Source organism: Ictidomys tridecemlineatus, chromosome 9, assembly GCF_052094955.1.
Source record: "Ictidomys tridecemlineatus isolate mIctTri1 chromosome 9, mIctTri1.hap1, whole genome shotgun sequence".
NCBI lineage: Eukaryota > Metazoa > Chordata > Mammalia > Rodentia > Sciuridae > Ictidomys > Ictidomys tridecemlineatus.
This window is the reverse complement of record NC_135485.1, coordinates 18,382,891-18,404,239: the sequence shown is the minus strand read 5'-3', so window position 1 is coordinate 18,404,239 and position 21,349 is coordinate 18,382,891. Positions and strand designations below refer to the sequence as shown.

The 21,349-nt window shown below is 36.9% G+C and overlaps 1 protein-coding gene and 1 pseudogene across 4 annotated transcripts in view; one reads left to right on the top strand and one right to left on the bottom strand.

Annotated features, from left to right (window-relative positions):
• Window positions 1-4,448: 4,448 nt before the first annotated feature.
• Window positions 4,449-21,349, top strand: part of Sepsecs (Sep (O-phosphoserine) tRNA:Sec (selenocysteine) tRNA synthase) — a 37,965-nt gene continuing 21,064 nt past the window's right edge. For 2 of the 4 annotated variants that reach the window (XM_078021151.1, XM_078021152.1), the window contains exons 1-6: window positions 4,449-4,693; window positions 5,425-5,579; window positions 7,493-7,611; window positions 8,139-8,297; window positions 9,130-9,283; window positions 14,139-14,241. In XM_078021151.1, coding sequence (XP_077877277.1) covers window positions 4,580-4,693; window positions 5,425-5,579; window positions 7,493-7,611; window positions 8,139-8,297; window positions 9,130-9,283; window positions 14,139-14,241 — 804 coding nt within the window. In that variant the 5' untranslated portion in view covers window positions 4,449-4,579. Of the gene's footprint in view, window positions 4,694-5,424; window positions 5,580-5,626; window positions 5,750-7,492; window positions 7,612-8,138; window positions 8,298-9,129; window positions 9,284-14,138; window positions 14,242-21,349 lie in introns of all 4 variants that reach the window. The other 2 variants (XM_078021149.1, XM_078021150.1) reach the window with 2 other exon arrangements.
• LOC101957867 (dnaJ homolog subfamily A member 1 pseudogene) lies at window positions 10,669-11,538 on the bottom strand (annotated as a pseudogene).

Genomic DNA, 21,349 nt, shown 5'->3' with positions numbered 1-21,349 from the left:
CTATAAACTGAATGTTTGAGTCCCTCTAACCCCCCCTCCCCCCAAAAAATAAGTTGAAATCTTACCCCTCAAGGTCCTGGTATTGGGGATGTGTCCTTTGGGAGGTCCTGAGAGCGGAGCTTTCAGAAGGGCAGAAGCGACCTCCAGAGAGATCCATGACCCTTTCTGCCACATGAGGGTACAGCCAGAGCAGGCCACCCATCTATGAACCACAGAGCAGGCCCGCAGCAGGCACTGGGCGTGCCAGGACCTTGATCTTGGACTTCTCAGCACCCAGCACTGTGAGCAATGAGTTGCTCTTGTTTTAAGCCATTTTGTGATATATTGTTATAGCAGCTCATAAGGGACTAAGCCATTTTTCATTTTTCTAATTTCTGGGCTTATATATTCAGTCTTTCAGTCCTTTTTTCTTTCTTTCTTTCTGTCATTCTCTTTCTTGAAAGAGGTTGACCAATTTAGAGAAGGCTAGGGATCCAGATCCTTACCTGTTGGGGACTGTTCAGTTGTCTCCATGGTCCATTTTACTGTGACATCTTTTGGACATATATGTTATTTTATCATCACAGTGATAATCTGATGAGAGAATTGATGGTCAGAACTCCAAGGGCTGCTGGGCTGGGGTTGTGGCTCAGTGGTAGAGCGCTCGCCTAGCACATGCAAGGCTCTGGGTTCGAGCCTCAGCACACATAAAAATAAATAAATAAAATAAAGGTATTGTGTTCAAGTACAACTAAAAAAAATATTTTTTTTTAAAAAGAAGAATTCCAAGGGCTGGGGGTGTAACTCAGTGCAGGAGCACTCACCTGGCATGCACAAGCCCCAAGTTCAATCAGAATTTAAGGCACTGGATGGAATGCAAATGACCAGCATCATTAAAATTACGACAAAACAAGATCAAGTAACAGTTTCTTCAGGAGGCTTCGGAACCAGGAACCAAACTGCCCAACTCAAGCCCAGAGAACAAATCTCACCGCTCATGAGAATCAGCTTAAGACAGCCGAACAGCTTTCCCTTAAAGTCTCCATTAATGCCTTTTCTACCTGGCCTTTCTAATTGATCCACGTAGAGCAAGGCATTTTAGCAATGGCACAGAGGCCCCTGTGACTGGCCAAGAAGAAATTTAAAGCAATGTGATTGTCCATCTCTGCTCATGCAGAGGAAGTGCAACTGATTTGTATTCCACTAAGTGCAGGGCGGCTTCGTTGCAACTTCTGCTTGAGCTAATGATGTCTCTTGCAGTCTTTGCTATCTGCATCACTCTCACCAGCATGAACAATGAATCAGTAATTCCCCCAGGGAGAGTGCTGGAATAATTATGACTGGCCTGGTTTTGGAGTTCATGTACAGTGGGGATTTCTAAAGTATGTGAGGCATTAGTCTGAGGCAAACAGGATTAGATGTCCTGGGCCGAAGGAAGTCGTATTCAGCAGGGACACCTGGAGATATAGGAAAAAAGAGTTACTCATGACATGAGGTGAAAACCCAAGCTTTACATTAGCTGGGATACATATTTGGATTGCAATTAGCCTCATTTAGGAGGCAAGTATTTGGATCATCATCCTATTAGGGTTGTTGAATTTAAATTTAGAAATACACAGGGTCTGATCAATACTCTAATAATTGGTTCCTTTTCAAGGAGAAAGGGACACTAGCAAAGTTACAGGTTGATTCGCTTAAGATCATTTGTCCATGTAATTGCAAGCGGATACATCATCGGTTGTGATTCCCTAAGGTCTTGTTTAATGAGATTGGAATTGTTCAGAGATTTTTATCATGGGGATATGGTGATGGATGATACATTCAGCAGTCAGTAAGACTGAGGGAAGTGGCTATTGTTGGGGAGAACCCAAGAATGTCATTAGAATGAGTATGTTCCAGACTAATAATTATCTGGAATAAAAGGGAAAGAGGCCATTATGGAAAGACAAAAGCTAGAGGTCCATATAAAATAAGCAAGCAGATTAAACAACAACGAGAGTTAGGCAGGGATCTTAGCCTAAAGCCTTGGGAGAAAACTGTCCTATTTGAGGTCATTGGCTTGTTCTGAAGGTCTTGGGTTGGCTGACAGCTTCAGAAGACTGGCTGTTTCTGGAAGGTATCTGAGAATCCTCAGTTTGAAGCACCTTGTTGAATTTGCTTTTCAGTTGTACAGAATTCAAAATTTTTTTTTTTTAGTTCTGAAATGTGAGCCCAGAGATTGGCTCCTCAGGATTTCACTGTTGTATTCATTGTTAGTTGTACAGATAAGGCTCCTAGCAATGAAGTTCAAGAATAGTTCCTCTTGGATATCTCTTCCAATAGATAACATTTCCCTGTTGGAGATCATGAAGAGGCTGTTTAGGAGGATGTGGGACTAACAGCATAGTGAACTTGGTGTTAGGACCGAGTATAGTACATGAATCTGTTGCAATATTGTGACATGTCTATGTGCAGTAGGACTGAGTCTGCCATCAGAGGTGGAATCTCTAAATGTCTGGGCCGTAAAGGTTATTGGAATGGGAATATGTTCGATCAAGGAGACTCAAATGGTTCACAAGGTTTTGTTAATCTAAATGTAAATATGCCATTGATTCTTTCAACCTCTCCAGAAGATTTTGGGTCGTCAGGATGGTGTACTTTTGGAAGAAGATTATAGATTCTTTATAAATAATTTCACAATTGAGAAAAGGGTAATGACTTAACAGTGTTCACATAAAATGTGTGCCTCGGTCACTTGATATAAAAGTTGTTTTGCCTCAGGTTGGAAACATAAAATCAAGTAGCTTTTAGAAACTGTAAGGGATGTAGCTTTTTGGCAAGGAAGTGCCATAGGCCACCCTGAAAATAGATACACAGTAAATAAAACACATTTTAAAAATTGGTTTGATAGTGGTTAAAACAAACAAACTCTTGAGTCTTGTTCCAGGCCTTACCTCCCTTTTACAGATTTTCCAGGGATATGCTGTTGACAGGTAACACATAACTTCAAAATAACCTTACTGTCTTTTTTAAAGTTTCACAACTAATGCTGATTTGCGATAGTAACCAATTGGTTTACACTACAATGAGTATTTCCACGAAGAAATGTAATTTCATGCAGAACAATCAGATTTCCCTATTCTTTCTTTTCAAAATCAGGGACTAGAGACTGTCAAGGTAGAAAGACCCAGTGCAAGAAAGGTGCTCAACTTATGGGAAGGTCAAGAAGCAGAGAGAGACAGGAGAGGGGCAGGGCCACCAGGTAAGGTGAACCCTTCCTGAGCATAGGCCAGTCACCACCTCCTTCAGTCTTGCCCCACCTGCCCACAGTTACCACCTGGTCAGTCCATTCAAACCAGGACACAACTTGCTTATGAATGGAGTGTCCTCTGGAACTCTATGAAATAATCCCTTTGTTGTGTACTTGTGGTCAGTAGTTCTTGCTGATTTCTGTGGAGTAAATGCTCTCACCGTGTCTAATTTTAAGGCACCAACTTTTGAATGGGAGTTGAAAAAGATATGCAAAAGTGCACCATTATTATTGTGTTTCCATCACACAGATACAATGGATGAAAGTAATCTGAGAAGCATAGATAATAAATATAGTAACATAACTAGAAAGTGGTGAATTTTGAGTATTTTGCTTTTAATGTCATTCTGTGTAAGCTCATATAATTTAATTTTAGGAGTATCTATTTAAAGACTAGCTCACAAAAATACTGAACATTTAACAAGCAGCTTTCACAATCAAGTGTGAAACAGTGTAAATGGGCTCTAGTACACTACTGAGTGAGGACAATGCCAGGGATTACTATAGGCTTACCTAAGATGAAGATGAGGAGGAAACGGAAGGCAGGGATCCTTTTTATTTATGTCTTCAGCACTGGTAGGTTATTCAAGAGCCAAAGTAGTTCATTGATTTTTTTCCCCCTCCTATATTCTGGGCATTGTTTTAGGTACTAGGGGGAGAAGTAGCACTGCAGCAAAAGTCAAGGCTCTTACATTTATTGGGGGGCTATGTAGACACATGTCTGTGTGTCCAGTGATGGGGAACAAACGTTATGGCTAAAAGTTCTGTAGTGCCAAAGAACAGGAGTGGAGCATTGCCATTTCATATGGGATTGTCAGGAAGTTGTGAATGTCTTGGAACCTGACAGCGTGCATAAGGTTGATTCTGCGCAGATCTTAATCAACAAGGTTGGAACACAAAGGAACGCATTTTTTTTTTCTTATGATGCCCATACAATTGCACTTCTGTATGCTCAGCAGTTCACCCAAGTGCGAAGTCCTTTCTAAAGTTCTAGTCTTGGTCTCAGAAACACTAGGGTTTAACTAGACCAATCAGATGCTCGCAGTCCGAATTTTAACCCTGACTCCTCCCATCTCCGCCAGAAGCCGGCTAAAAGTGAGGACGCCCTTGCGCATGCTCAAAGACTCCAAATTCCTGGTGTCCCGGCTACAGATTTGCGCATGCGCAAGAGGGGGCGTTGCTGGTGGTTATCTGTTTTTGTCCCAAGATCCTGCCGTACCGTCCAGGCGGCGAGTTGCATTCTGGTTCCGTCGGTGGCCGGTGTGTGGGGAACTGTACTTCAGTCTACCCGTCTCCGACGCCAAGGGCGTCATGAACCGCGAGAGCTTCTCCGCGGGCGAGCGGCTGGTGTCTCCGGCTTACGTGCGGCAGGGCTGTGAGGCCCGCCACTCGCACGAGCACCTCATACGGCTGCTTCTGGAGAAGGTACCGAGGTGTCGGTCCCCTCCCCAGCCGCGCGCCCGCGAGGCTCCGGCCCCGCCCCGCGCCCCGGTCCGTGCCGGGTCCTGCTAGCAGGCTGCCGGGTGGAGTCCTTCCCGGACGGTCGCAGCTCGGCTCGCCCCGCGCTGCTCGCCGCGCTCAGGTCCTTCCCAGCCTCGCCGCAGCCTGCGAACCCGGAGCCTGGCCTGCGGGGCTGAGGGGTCGGGGCTTGGAACCGAGTGGTCCCAGCCCAGCTCGTTTCCCCTTGTTTGCGGAAAGGGCAAAGTCGCCTTTCGCGCTCCCAGGGACTCGGGACACTGGTCCACCACGAGCCAGCTCGGGACTCGGGGTGTCGCCCCGCCCGGGTGCCTGAACTTTAATTTCACTAGTTCGACAGCCCTAATTATGGCCCCTGGTTGGAGTCGTCTTCACTGACAACACGGTGTATTGGTTCCCACTCACTCTGACTTACTGAAACTTAAACCCCAGGATACGCGTTTGTCATCACTTCTCGCAATCTGCAGACAGTCGTAATCAAGTGTAATAGGAATGTTGTGCCAATTTGAGGTTTCTTCATAGTGCTGAATTTTATCTCAATTTTAGGAGCAAGGAGCGTGGCAAAATACACATTTAAAAAGTTTAAAATACATTGATGTAGGGTTTACATCGTCTTGAGAACGATGGTTTACTTGAATATAATTACTAGGTTTTTTTTTTTTTTTTTTAAATTTTTTTAGGGCAAGTGTCCAGAAGATGGTTGGGATGAAAGTACTCTTGAACTCTTTTTACATGAGCTTGCAGTCATGGATAGCAACAATTTCTTGGGCAATTGTGGTGTGGGAGAAAGGGAAGGGAGAGTGGCATCTTCATTAGTTGCTCGTCGTCATTACAGGTATGTTTTTTAAGGAGATGTGAAATCATTTTTTTTTCTTTTTGAAGGATGGTAAACATAATGGTGGCAGTATTCGGCTTATAAAATTGTCCATTGGCAAACCACTTTATTGTTCATACGGGCTTGGAATCCAGATTCAACAAGGAGATGGAAACAGTTTATCTGAGCAGGTGCTTTTCGAAGACAAAAGAGTAGAAGTACTAATATCTGGTGTTTCCCCTGTCAGGTTCTGGGTTGTTATCAGCACAACCCAAATGTTCTGAAAAGAATGTTTGATCTTGTGGTTGTAAGGGTTTTAAGTACTTTAAGGTTGTTTACAGATTTCCATTTCTCTTTTAACATTGCAAGTTTTGTTTTAGAATGATTTATAGTTAGAACTTTAAAACATTGTCCATCTGTATCTAAGCTGAGTCCCATTTTATGAATATTTGTTTTTGTTGCAAAGAAATAGGAAAAGGTGTATTGGATTATTACTTCACTTTTATTCATTATTTCAGAAAGCTTTTCTTCAGTTCTGATAATCATGAAATTATGAAGTGATAGTGATTTTAAATATGATCATTTCTTTCTGTTTTTCAACCTTTCTGGAAGATAAATATAAAAACTCTCTTAAAAACTCCTATCTTTCATTTTAAATCATGATGAAATTTTCCTGGGCATAATAGGATCTTTTTAAGCTAAATTGTTGAAGTCAGAACTAATGATCATGAATGCATAAATTGAATGAAGATTTCATATTTAACAATTTGTTTATAACATAGTTGGTAAGTAATAAATGCTTTGTTTATGAGATTTTGATGGTAAGGAAGTACAACACTGTTCTGTGATAATCCCATTACACAGAATTTCTGATCTGCTTAACTATAAATTACAAATTATTTCAGATTACAAATAGATTTCTTATTTTAAAAAGTATTTAAAGACATTTTTAAAAAATGTATAACGTCATATAGTTTAAAGTCAGTGGATTGTCATTGTTATATTTTTAAGAAGCATATATGTCTTTTAAAATTAGGACAATTTTTGAAACAAGTTCATTGCCATTAGAACTTCTCTGGTTATATAGTGTAGTTTCTGTTGTTGCCTAACAAACCATGCCAAAACTTAACGGCTTGAAACAGTTATACATTATTATTTCTCATAGTTCTCTGTGTTAACTGGACTTAGCAGAGTGAAGATTGTTTGTTTTGCCTCTTTGGTATAGTTGTGGTCAGATGTTGGCAGCCAGTTTAGTCTTCTGAAGGTTCACATGGGCATTTTTATTCAAGATGACTTACATTATATGGGAACTCCGATGGCCTCTCTTTGACTTGGGCTCCTCCCAGCATGGCAGCTTGATTTGGAGAGAGGGCACCCTAAGAGTGAGCTGTTTCAGGATCCTGGTGGTGGGCTGGGGTTGTAGCTCAGTGGCAAAGCACTCACCTAGCATGTTTGAGGCCCTGGGTTCGGTCCTCAGCACCGCATAAAAATAAATAAAATAAAGTTATGTGTCCAACTACAACTAAAAAAAAAAAAAAAAAAAAAATCCTGGTGAAACTGTAGGTAGGGCCTCTTATGAACTAGCTTAGAGGTTCCAGACAGTCATTTCTGCTAAACTCTTACTGGGCAGGCAAATCACTAAAGCTAATCTGGATTCAGATGGAGGGGAAATTAGACTTCATCACCTGGTGTGGGCAGGGAAAAAAGAAATTGATGGTAGCCATCTTTGGAGCCTAGATACCATCACAAAATTGATGAATTATTTCAATTTAAATAGGATATTTTCACTCTATTAAATATAGTTGATGATATATATATTCAATAGCTGAATATTGCCTCTGTTCTTTTTTGGTTATTGTGATTGAATACTTGTGTATTGAATCACTTAAAATACTGAGTGTATTTGTCCAGTCTTTGCCCTGTTTTTTGCTCAGGCTCATTCATGGGATTGGACGATCGGGGGATATTTCTGCTGTGCAACCAAAAGCTGCAGGCTCTAGCCTTTTGAACAAGATTACTAATTCTTTGGTCCTGGACATCATAAAGTTGGCTGGTATGTACTGTAGTAATCATAAGACATTTGGTGATCAAATTTATTTTATTAGTGCCTCCTTCTAAAAAGAATATAACTGCCTTTTTTTTTTTTTTTTTTTTTGGTATGAGGGAATGAATCCAGGGTCCCTTAACCACTGAGCTATATCTCAGCCCTTTTTATATTTTGTTTAGCGACAGGGTCTCCCCAAGTTGCTTAGGGCCTCACTAAATTGCTGAGGCTGACTTTGAACTCATTATCCTCCTGTTTCAGCCTCCTAAGCTGCTGGGATTACAGGCTTACGCCTGTGCCCAGCATAACTGGCTTTTAAAAGGACACACATATAAGAAGTGTTACTGAATAAGATAGAAAATCAGTCATAACCCCAGAGGATGAATTTGACAGTGACCTTTCTGGGAGTAAGTACATAAAAACAAATACTTAGGCTATGACTCTTATTTATTTGAAAAAAAGAAATATATCATTTCTCTAAAAAGGATGTTAGTTTTTCAATGGTAACTAATTTTTGTTTTACTTCTTATTTGTAGGTGTGCACACAGTGGCCAATTGCTTTGTAGTTCCTATGGCAACTGGTATGAGTCTAACTCTGTGTTTCTTAACATTACGACACAGAAGACCAAAGGCAAAGTATATCATATGGCCACGAATAGACCAGAAATCCTGTTTTAAATCCATGATCACCGCAGGTAAAAAAAAGAGAAGTGACCTATATAGTGTTTTAAATATCCTAATGAGAAAATACAGAATTTTTATGTACAGATAGATAAATGAAAAATTAACTAAATCTGTTCCGTATTTCTTTTTTTAATGTAATAAAATATACATGATGTAAAATATAGTGGATATATTGCTTATACAACTTTTAGGTTTATAGATACTAAATGTTTACCACTAAAGTTTATGTAATTATTATTTGTGGGACCTATTGATTGCTAGTTAAATATACTCTTTCCATTGAAAATTTAAACAAAAATTTTATATTTTAATCACAGAAGGTTCTTGTGAGTTGAGATGGGCCAGTGATCCTCAAGCTAGTGAAATCAATTACAGTTTTCTTTAAAGGTGAAACTTTGATGTTTGTGATTTGTTTCAGTCCTTGAATTTATATTATTATTTATGTCCATCTCTGAAATAAAGTGAGCTGTAAATTAAAACTGAAATATTGCCAGAGAATGAGCAGACTTGGACTAGTGATCCTTTTTGTTATCAATATCTGTTATTACTTCTGAAGATTGTATTTAATTTTTGTTTTTATTATTTTCCAAAGTTATTCTTTTTTTTTTTTTTGTCACATCAAAGTGTTAAAAAGGTTTGTGATCCTAATTATCTAGTCTTTCACATCATTTTGACCTGGCTTTGACTAATGTGAACATTGTGCCAGGTCTTTATTACTAGAGGAAGGCTCATCAATCAAAATATTTAGAGTTCTTACATGGAACAGCACTGCCGTGTCAAGTTCTAAGATCTGACTTTATTTTCGTTCACCCTAACATTTAGATTTCTGGTTGGCTTGGTTAGGTTTTGAGCCGGTGGTGATAGAAAACGTGTTGGAAGGTGATGAGCTGCGCACAGACCTGAAAGCTGTGGAGGCTAAAGTCCAGGAACTTGGGCCTGATAATGTTCTGTGTGTTCATTCTACTACATCCTGTTTTGCTCCAAGGGTGCCTGATAGGTAAACGATTTGTGGATATTGACCTTTACGTGTTTGTCAGTCTCTGAAATAAAGTGTTATATACTAATTCTAAAATATGCTTAAATAACATTTGGTGGTAAATCGTGGATGGTCCTAGGAGATTAGATTAACCGTATGGAAAAATAACATAATGGCTTGGGAAAGAAAATATTTACTGTAGAAGAAGGAAAAACAATTAGTATAGGGGTGGAGATCCCTTTACTACCTGAATAGAAGCAGGCCATATATTTTCTTGCCTTTTTTGTTTTTTTGTGGTACTAGGGATTCTACCCAGGGCCTTGAACACGCTAGGCAAGCCCTCTATCACTGAGCTCTCTAGTCTTTTTTATTTTTATTTTGAGACAGTCTTGCTAAGTTGCCCAGGCTGTCCTTGAATTTGCCATCCTCCTGCCTCAGCTTCCCGAGTTCCTGGGTTTACAGGTTTGCACCATATTCCCAGTTTGCTTTCTTGCTGTGTATCCTGTTTCCAGTCTCTTAGTATCTTTTTCCTTATTTAAAAAAAATTTTGAATTTCTTTTAATTAGTTATACATGACAGTAGAATGCATTTATGCACTTTCATTTCCTCATTGTTTTAAATAAAAATTTCTTTTCCAAGCTAAATGCTGAGTTTAGTTGTTTTCATTGCTCTCTTTACTTCTTTGACCTTATTGTTAGTTTTCAGATATAGGAACTATTAGTATTAACAGATTTTAAATGGAATATTTTAGGATTATTTATTTTCCTTTGAGATTTTTTAAATTGAAAGATTAAATTCTGATGTTTATTAAATGTTCATAGTGGTTGTTTTTATTTTGAGAATGGTATAAATATTTAAGAAAATAAAAGTAAACAGGAAATAAAAACAAATATGTACTATTCTAAAGAATAGCCACAAGTTTTTATTCTGAAAATATAATAGCACTTTAGTTTGTTAGTACAGATTTCTGTTTTTTAAAGTAGTTGTTTTTGTTTCATTTTAGTATTTTGAACAGAAGTACTAATAATTTATAGGAACTATATTGACTTTGGACTTATTAATAAGTTACACTCTGGCTTTCATAGAATCTCATTATTTGGCAGTAATGAATGTATGTTAGCTTGTATTATAGACAGATTTGGAGAGAGACTTTTTAAACCATGCTCTTGAAAATTTACCTTGCTACATTCATGAACCTGTGAATTCTATTTTTGATTATATTGTGTACACTTTAGTGGGTTTTATTCTTTACTTAAAAGCATTTAAAATTTGTATTGAAATATTTTTTCAGAGGTTTTATATTTGTGTTTATTCTTCATTTAACTTTTAAAATACTACTATAATTGAATATTGTTTTTAAAACAAAAACAATAGCAAGTAGTGAGCATATTATGATCATAGTCCTTCACTCATTCACTACTGCATATAAAATGCCTGCAGTGAATGTTATTTACTGGCCCCCTTAAGAGGTTTGACACTGAACACCACCTCTGGGCTGATGTTTTTCATCCTTATATGCTTCTCGATTATAATAGCGTCATCCTTCTTGATTTGGATCAAAGTCCATCAGTTCTACCAGATCCATTTCATCGGTCTCTTCTAATTCCTTCCTTTGTCAGGAGGGAGAAAGCCATTTTCAGGAAAGTTTACCTTAAACTCGATGGTTAGGTGACCCTTTCATTTGGTCTATGATAAATTGGCATACCTTCATTTAGCACACACTTTATATCTCCATGCTAGACAATATGACTGGATGAGAGGTGATGACTGTAGTTCGATTATCAAAGAGTGATACTGGCTTCTGGAAGCCACATAATGCTTCTACCAGCTATATGTCCATATACATGAAGAGGCCTTCTCCTTATCAAATAAAAACAGTATGGGCCTTCTGATCTAACACAACAATAATATCTCCTGGTTCCAGTTCTGGCTCTTGGTCTCCTTCACCTTGGAATGTTATCTTCAGTCCATCTTTCATGCCTTTGTCAATATTAACTTCTAGAATCATCTTCTCTCAAACTATCTTCCTTCTATTGCAGCTTTTACATCTATCTTTAGGACTGATCCATTCCCGCTGACCTGGGCTCTCCATGTACACAGACTGAATTTGGTGAACCATTCCAGGTTCTAACTGATGAATTCTTATTTGCATTCCAGTACCTTGGCATTTGGGACAGCACTCTACTGCCCCTTTCTTACCACCTCAGCCTTCACATTTGTCACAAATCACATTCTTTTGCAGAGCCGGTTTTCTTGTGCACCATTATATAAATCTTCTGATGTTACTGAGAGCTGATGCACAACATTTTTGCCTTTTCTCTTTCCTTTGTATTCTTATCCTTGGTACTTCAAGGCCAGTTTCCTGTAAGCCTTTTTCAATTCTTCCTGGGTGGCATTGGGTTTGACCCCCCCCCCCTAAACATTATAGTAAGTGGTTTCTTTCACCATTTTCTACAGCTGGTGAGCAGGCTGGGGCCATTATAGGGGAGTGGGTGGGAGGGTTTTACTGTGCAGCTTGGGCAGCTGCAGCTCCTCCACCTCTCCCCAAGTGCTCTGGAAAGTTCCCCTGTATTGAAATATTAAATAAACATTTCTATTCTTGTTTGTTCGTTTTGCTATCTAGGAAAAAATTTAATGTGATAAAGAACTCACGTTTCCAAAAATAGCATATGGGGCTATAGCTCAGTGGTAGGTAGAGCTCTTGCCTTGCATATGTGATAACTGGGTTTGATTCCCAGCACCACATAAAAATAAATAAAACAAAGGTATTGTGTCCATCTGCAACTAAAATAAATAAATAAATAAAAAATAGCATGTGGATATTTACATTGGTTGGATTATGTATCCTTGGGGAGAGTTTTATTTTTATTTTGACTAATGTTTACAGTATGCATGGTGCAGTGTTGAGTATTTTACATCTATTATCTCTGTTAGAAAAAAAATGTTAAATTTTTTTAATCAGCAAAATTCTCATTTGTCACTTTTTAGTAGTGTTATGTAATCAATGTTTCTTTTTTTTTTTTTGTAGTTGGACACAACACCTTTATTTTATTTATTATTTTTATGTGGTGCTGAGGATCGAACCCAGTGCCTCACATGTGCTAGACGAGCACTATACCGCTGAGCCACAACCTCAGCCCCATGAATGTTTCTGTTAAGAAGGAAGTTCAGGAAAAAATGGCATGTATAGTTAGTGATATGTTTGAATTTCTGATTTTATTAAATTTTACAATTACATTTTGATTCCTTTATGTCAAGTGTACTTCCTTTAATACCTCATTTTAATGATATGGCATATATTTTATTTTGATTAGATAACTGGAATATTATAGGGGAAATATTCTTAAAAGAGATGTTAAAAGAAGGGTGTCATTTCTTTTAGTTAACACCTTAAATTAGCTTACATTAGTTGGATTATCTGATCCCTATGGAAATTATTTTTCTGCTTGCTTTTTATTTAATGTATTTTCATAATCCTATTAATGCATTTGATCAGATTATTTAAAACTATACTCACAAGTGATTGTATTCTTTTTAAAATATAATTTTGATTTTATTATGGTACACTATTTTCAAGGAAGGTTTTTTTTTGTGGTGCTGGGGATTGAATCCATGGCCTTGTTCATGTGAGGCAAGCACTCTACCAACTATATCTCCAGCCCCAAGGAAGTGCTTTATTAGGGAATGTTTTTATTAGATCACATATATGTGAAAGTGCCTTTTCTCTTGTGAATATATGAATCACAGAAGGTCTGATTTGTTAAAAACATCTGATTATTTTTAAGTAACAAAATAATTTCTATATTGATTTGTGAAGTTTATGAAAATAGATGATAAAATGAGTTTTCAGTTCATAAAATTTAGGGATACAAATTGAAAATGAAAATTTTTGTTGAGCACAATAATCTTATTTCTATTTATAGTTTGAAAACATGAATACACATCTACTTAAAAAAAAGAAAATGTATCATGTATAATGTATAATATCATGTATAAAACGTATTATATATAATGTATATTTGAAATATATCCTTTTAGAAGAAAATTTTTATTATATAAAGATACTTTGCTTTTAAATTCTTTTATGTGAAAGGAAGCTTTAAAAGAAATAATTTTCTTAAACCATAGGAATTAGTTTTAGTTTCATAGTGAAGACATTTCTATTACAGATGACTTCAGTCATAAATAGCATTTGGTTTTGTGAAGGACCCTTTTTATTATGTACTGAGATTTGTTAGCTTCATTTAAAGTTAGATTGAAATTGTCTTAATGTGAGAGGTGTAAAATGAAAAAGTGTGAGTGAATAATTACAGATTTAAGCAATTATTTAAAAGATTCTGCTGATATACAAGGTATTAGAAAATGGCACTTATTTTAGTACTGAAACATTTCAACATCGTGTACTTTTAATACATTAAACTTATTTGAAAATGTATATTTTATGATGGTTTAAAGTGAGTTTTCTGAAGATTTCCAGATATGTTAATTATCTTGCAGATACTAGCATTGGTATGGTAAGCAACTGGTCGAATTTAAAAAAGAATATATTGTTTTGTGAGGGGTCAATATGAATAATCTTCTTGCTTTGTATACAGGAATTTTTTTAATGATTTAAAAGTTACTATCTACGTAAATTTTTATATTTTTTTTCTTATTTATTGGTAACGTTAATTTAAAAGGTTTTTTTAGGCTTTTCTAAAGTGCTTGCTTTGTATTTCCAAACTGCTGAATTATATATGCTGAGAGAGTACAGAAGAAATTTCAGTGTCCCCCTGCCCCCTGTATACATTAATGTTGATTGTTAAGTTAAAAAAAGTTTCCACATTGTAATTTAAAAAGCACAGTGTATGACTTCCTGTTGTGTATTTGTGCTTAGATTAGAAGAGCTGGCTGTGATTTGTGCTAATTATGACATTCCACATATAGTCAACAATGCCTATGGAGTGCAGTCTTCAAAGTGCATGCATCTTATTCAGCAGGTAAGAGTTTAAAAAGATATGTTAAAAAAAGTAGATTTTAGGCCGGGTTTGTGGCTCAGTAATAGAATGCTTGCCTAGCATGTGTGAGGCACTGGGTTCAATTCTTAGCACCACATATGAATAAATAAAATAAAAAACTATTGACAAATGAAAAATAAAAATATTTTAAAAGTAGATTTTAACATTCACCAGGATAGTTATTTTTATCTTACAACCTTAAATAGTAATAACAGTTATGTAGCACTCTCTAATATTGCTTAAATATTGGGTGCATTAGAAACTTGCATTCAGTATCCTCTCAGTAAAAGTCCTTATTCCTTGTTAGTATGGTGGTATTTGGACAATACTTTTTTTAATCCCAAATCGGTATGAAAGTATTTCAGTAGTTTTTAACTTTCTGAGAATGTTTCATGACCAGGATTCTCACTTTTCTAATATAGTATTTTAGAAATTTATAGTATTTTGTTCACATTTCCTATTGGTTCATTATAGTTGCCTTATAGTATTTTAAAAACTGTACTATTTTAAAAACAATTGATGATTATGTTTTGTATTTAAGGAATCATTTTACCTTATTATTCTAGATTTTATTTCATTTAGAAACATTTTAGCATAAACTGTCGAGTTATGGGGATTTTTTGTTTTTTGTTTTTTATGTTTTTGGTTTTATTTATGGTACTAGGGATTGACTCCAGGGGGTTCTACCACTGAGCTGTGTTCCCTTTTCTTTATTTTTTATCTCTACATAAGTTGCTACGGCTGGCCTGGGACTTGTGATCCTCTAGCCTCAGCTCCTGTGTTGCTGGGCGGTTTAGTCAGCTGTTTCACTGCTGTGACTAAAGGGACCCAACCAGAATAACTGTAAAGAAGGAAAAGTTTATTTAGAAGCTCATGGATTCAGAAATCTTAGTTCATAGAAGGTCCACTCCAATCCCTGGGGCTCAAGATAAGGTTGAACATCATAGAGGAAGAGTGTGGCAGAAGGAAGCAGCTCACATCAGAATCAGGAAGCAGAGAGAAAGGGATACAGAATAAATATCCAGGTACAAAATATATATCCCAAAGCCATGCCCCAATCCCCACCTCCTCCAGCCACACCCTGCCTTTTCAGTTACCACTCCGTTAATCCCTAGCAGGAGATTAATTCACTAATTGGGTCAAGGTTCTCACAACCCAATCATTTCGCCTTTGAACATTCTTGCATTTTCTATCACATGAGCTTTTGAGGGACACTTCACATCCAAACCATAACACTGATTACTAGTGTGGACCACTATGGCCAGCATTGTTCTGTTTTTAATATAAGCATCAGCTAGATCCTGATGATCTGTCTTGGGTTCTAAGTTTAAAATATGCCTGTTTCCCATTCCATTCAGAGTAAGTCCGAGGTCTGGCCTGCAGGACTTTGCATGTTCAGGTCTTTGCTGCCCCTCTGACCACGTGCCTCTCACCTGCTCTGCTCTAGCAGAGCCTTTCAGTGGTTGCCTTTCAGTGCCTCCATCATGCCGCAGGTGTGCCTGCTTCCAGGCTTGTGCTCCTGCTCATCCCTCTTCCTGGATTCCTTTTGTTGACTTTTATTGCTTCTCCCCTCACTTTTCTTTAGGCTAATAAGACTTTTTTAGATATCTTATCTAAAATAACACTCCCCTATTCCTTGCTAGTATTTCCCATGGCCCTTTCCCTCTTTTATCTATTCATTGTTTGTTTTGTTTTGTTTTTATTTTTGTTTATGACTGGGGATTGAGCCGCTGAGCCAAATCCCCAGCCTTTTTTATTTTTTATTTTGATACAGGGTCTCACTAAGTTGCCCAAGCTGGATTTGTACTTGTGATCTTCCTACCTCAGCCTCTTGAGTTGTTGGAATTATAGGTGTGCACCACCATGCCTGCTTTGTATTCATTAATTTTAAGATGCATAGTTCCACATTGTGATGTCTCTGAAATTGGAATGTCTTATGATCAGTGATGTCTTATGACGTAAATTATCAATATTTTTTCTTACATAATGATAAGTAAGATAATAATCTTAAAATTGATGGCTTCTTGCTATTTTTCTCCAAAGCTTTTTTAATCACTTCTTCTATGTTTACTTTTATTAATTGATAGTAGTTAGAATTAAGGTTTTGTTAAGGTTAGAATTTTGTTTACTGTTAGTTTCTATGTATTTAGGACAATAATTAGTAGCTAATACAAAATTGACACTCAGTAACTGACTACTGAACATAGTGAAAGCATAAGTGAAGTGGTATTATGTTTGTTTACCTGTGTGGATAATGATTTTAATACACATATTCAGTTTTTTTGGTACCAGGGATTGAACCCAGGGGCACTTAACCACTAGACCACATCCCCAGCCCTTTTTTGTATTTTATTTAGAGACAGGGTCTTGCTGAGTTGCTAAGTGCCTTGCTAAGTTGCTGAGGCTGGCTTTGAATTCACGAACCTCTTGCCTTAGCTTGCCAAACTGCTGGGGTTACAGGTGTGCGCCACTGCACCTGACCACATACTCAGTTTTGACACATATGATTTGTGTTATGTATACTTAAGTTATTCAAAAATTATGACCTTTTCCAACATAATGAATGTACTGAGGCCTAGTAAATACTATTTAGTATTTTTTTTGGTTTTTAAATTTTGTATGTACTAGTTTCATCTTTTTTTAATGTTTTCTTATTTACTTATTTATTGGTTCTAATGAGTTATACATGACAATAGAAAGCTCTTCAATTTATTGTACACAAATGGAGCAGAATTTTTCACTTCTCTGATTGTACATGAAGTAAACTCACATCATTCATGCAATCATATATGTACCAAGAGTAATGATGCACATCTTATTCCACCGTCTTTCCTATCCCTTTGCCCCTCACCCATCCCCTTTGCCCGATCCTCCACTTATCTCATGCACCCCCTACCCCCCATATGAATTATCAGAGAAAACATTCAGCCCCCGTTTTTTTTGAGATTGGCTCATTTTGCTTAGCATGATATTCTCCAACTCTATCCATTTACCTACAAATGTTGTAATTTTATTCTCTTTTAATGCTGAGTAATGGTTCATTGCGTATATGTACCACAGTTTCTTCATCCATTCATCTATTGAAGGGCATCTAGGTTGCTTCCACAGTTTAGCAATTATGAATTGTGTTGCTATAAACATTGAAGTGGCTGCATTACTGTAGTATGCTGTTTTTAAGTCTTTAGGAGTGGGATAGCTGGATCAAATCATGGTTCCATTCCAAGTTTTCTGTGGAATCTCCATACTGCTTTCCAGATTGGTTGCACCAATTTGTAGTCTTACAGCAATGTGTAAGTGTGCCTTTCCCCTCACATCCTTGCCAACACTTATTGTTGCTTGTATTCTTGATAACTGACATTTTAACTGGAGTGAGATGAAATCTTAGTTTTTATTTGCATTTCTGTAATTGCTAGAGATGTTAAACAAATTTTTTCATGTTTGTCGATCGATTGTATATTTTCTTCTGAGAAGTGTCTGTTCAGCTCCTTGGCCCATTTATTGATTGGGTAGTTTGCTTTTTTGGTGTTAAGTTTTTTGAGTTCTTTATATATTCTGGAGATTAGTGCTCTGTTTGACGTGTGTGTGGCAAAAATTTGCTCCCACATTGTAGGCTCTCTCTTCACTTCGTTGATTGTTTCTTTTGCTGAGAAGAAGCTTTTTAGTTTGAATCCATCCCATTTATTGATTCTTGATTTTGTTTCTTGCACTTTAGGAGTCTTGTTAAAGAAGTCAGGGCATAATCTGACATAATGAAGATTTGGGCCTACTTTTTCTTCTATTAGGCATAGGGTCTCTGGTCTAATTCCTAGGTCTTTGATCTATTTTTGAGTTGCTAGTTTCATCTTTGATGAAACATGGTTATTATGATAGTAGTAGCTGATTTGCTTAATTTCTTTATTCAGAGTTTATATCAGTTGGGATGTCATTGGCATCTGTAGCAGAAGCTCCAGTTGGCTTAAGCAATAAGGAAGTGGATTAGTGTAGGTAACTTAAACCCAAAGGTGAAGTGGGTTTTAGCCATGATATATCAGGATTCCTTAAAACCATTACTAGGATCACCATTTTTCTTTTTCTTTCTTTTCTTTTTTTTAGTTGTTGATGGACTTTTATTTATTCATATGTAGTGCTGAGAATGGAACCCAGTGCCTCCCACATGCTAGGCAAGCACACTTCCACAGAGCTGCAACCCCAGCCCAGATCACCATTTTTTCTTTTTATCATTTGCTTGGTGTCATTTTTGTTATTCCTTAACTTTTTAAGGCTTTCTCACAGTTCTAGACTAGATTATATCTAATTTGTATGGAAGCAAGGGGAGGGTGTACAGTTTTCTAAACTGGAAATCTTGGCAGACATTTTGTTTCAATTACTCATTTGTATTGCTCCCCTCTCTTTCCTCCTTCCTCTTCTTCTTTTTAATGTTTAGTAGTCTCAGTTCTTTTGAAATTCAAATATATCACATTAAAATTTACAAAAGTGCAGAAAAAGTAGAAGATCATTTATAACCATCTTACCTTTATAAATGCCACTAATAATTTTTATGTATCTATGTTTTCTCTTTATATGTATTACTTTTTACATATAGTCATTATATACATTTAACATTGAATTTTTAAAATTTTATTTATTTAGATGTTGGTGGACCTTTATTTTATTCAGTTATTTATATGTGGTGCTAAGAATCGAACCTAGTGCCTCACACATTCTAGGCATTTACTCTACCACTGAGCCACAAGTCCAGCCCCAACAGTAATATTTTAAATTTTGTGTTGTGTTTCTCTTTACATGCTTATAAAGTTTTTGTAATAATGGTCACTTTAACATTCCTTAACAGTTACTTGAATGTTATTTACTTAGTCAAGAAGTGCCCAGTGTTTTAGTATTCACAATCTGTTTCTGAATATTAGAAAATTTGGTGGCATACCTGAGATTAAGACCTTAAAAGAAACTGAGCTCCATAAAGCTGTACATCATAATGCCCTGCTTTGTCATCATCTCTCTGCATTTATGAGGTATTTTACTAACATTTTTAACCAGAAGAATAAAACTGTGAGATGAGTGGATGGATTTTTAAAATGCAGATATTGCTTTGTTTTAGATACTGTGTTACCTTTAAAATTGATGTATCTTTAAAAGAAAAAAATAAAAAGCAGTAAATAAACATTCTGTTTTCCTCAAATTTGCTTTCATGAAAAAAGGCTGTGTCACTGTTACTTTAACCCAAATAAATACATGGGTGTTATTGAGTGCTGGTTGATTTTTCATGACATTCTAAGTAATTAACGTCACCTTTAATTCATCCAGTAGCTCTCACTGACAGTATATACCACTTACTGCCTGCCCACCATATGTGTTTAGGCATCCTGCCAGGCTTTTAAAGTTTCTTAACTAATCCTAACAGTTGAAGGTGTACTTTTTTTTGTTCCTGTTCTCTACATGAAGAAACAAACTCAGTGGGCTTAAGTGACTTGCTCAAGGTCTCATAGCTGCAAAATAGCCCATCTAGCTCAGTATGACGCTAGAGCCCCATGTTTTTCTTTAAAAAACAAAGTACTAAAGCTGTAAGTCTTTTCTTGAGAAAATAATATTGCATAATAAGGCAATCAATGGAAGAGTGAGCTATAACTGTTTTAAGAATTTCTTAAAGTATTTTTAGGGAATTCCCCAGAATGACTTAATTCTGAGCAGATCAAGAAATACATTTCTGTTTATATTTGCTAAAGTGACTGATTTGAGTCTCATGGAATATGGATGATGGTGGATTTATGGCAAGTGATACAGTTACTGTATCAAATACACATACAGGATTAATTATTTTAGTCAAATGGATTGTAAACCTCCCAAAGTGTGGGAAGCAGCAACTTACTACAAGTTTGAAGTATGTCACTGCCACTCATTCACAGACCTGGTTGTTTGTTGTTCAGCAGATGTTTGCTGGGTTCCCACTGATGGGCCAGGCCCTAGGGCATGTGCTGCTACTGCAGTTGTGAATACATGGAAATCCTTCCTTCTTGAAGCATTCTGATTTTGGAAGCAGGGAGTAGGCAGATATTGAGAAATACTCTGGTATTTGGAAGAGAGGGAAGTCAAATTATATGGAGTGATCCAGAGACCTCTTCAAAAAGTAACCTTCAACTGGAGTTCTGAATGATATGAAAAAGTGAAGAGAGAGTGAGAGAAAGAAGGGAGAGAGAGATTCCAGACAGAAAATTACAGCAAGTTTGAGACTAGCAAGGAGGCCAGAATGGCTAGATCAGCATAATGAGGGGAATAATGGTGGTAGAGATTTGAAATGTATTAAGGATTTGGGATTTTACTTGGGGTATGGCTGTTTGGAAGGTTTGGAGCAGGAGAGTGATGTAGAATATGATGAGCAGAATGTAGGATGGTGAGCGTAGAAGGCTGTCCAACAGCCCATGTGAAATATGTTGGTGGCTGGGGCCAGAGTATTCTCTGTGCAGGTGTTAGGAAATTATTGGATTCAGACATATTTCTAGAATAGATTTTATAAAATATGCTGATGAATTATATGTAGGATGTGAGAAAATGAGAATTCAGGGCTTCTAGGCTTTTGGTCTGAGTGGCTGGAAGAGAAGAAATGCTATAGGATAATATTCTTTCTTTTAAACAGGGCCTCTTCATCTAGATTCTGATCCTGCTGGGCATTGATTGCTTGGGTAACCTTCAGTAAGGAGCTTTAGCTGTCAGGATTTGAATCATAGCGGATCTTGGGCATGTCACTTTAAGTTCATTATGCTTAATTTTGTCATCTGTAAAATAGGCATTATAGTAGCATCTACCTCATATGTTATTGTGCAGGTTAAGTGTGTGTTGAATGTAAAGTGCTTAGAGCAGTAAAGTGCTTAAGCACTCTGTAAATCTGGCAGTTGTTATTTTGTGAACAATTATTTGTTTTATAGGAATAGGTTCTGGGGATAGCAGTAGGGAATAAAATTAAATAAAATATTAATGATTAATATGTTAACTGGAATAGTGTCTGCCGTGTGATAGGTGTTCACACATTTGCTTTATGAATAAATGAGTGAACTAATAAATGGCGGCTCTTTACCTCATAGGCTGTATTCTAGTGTTC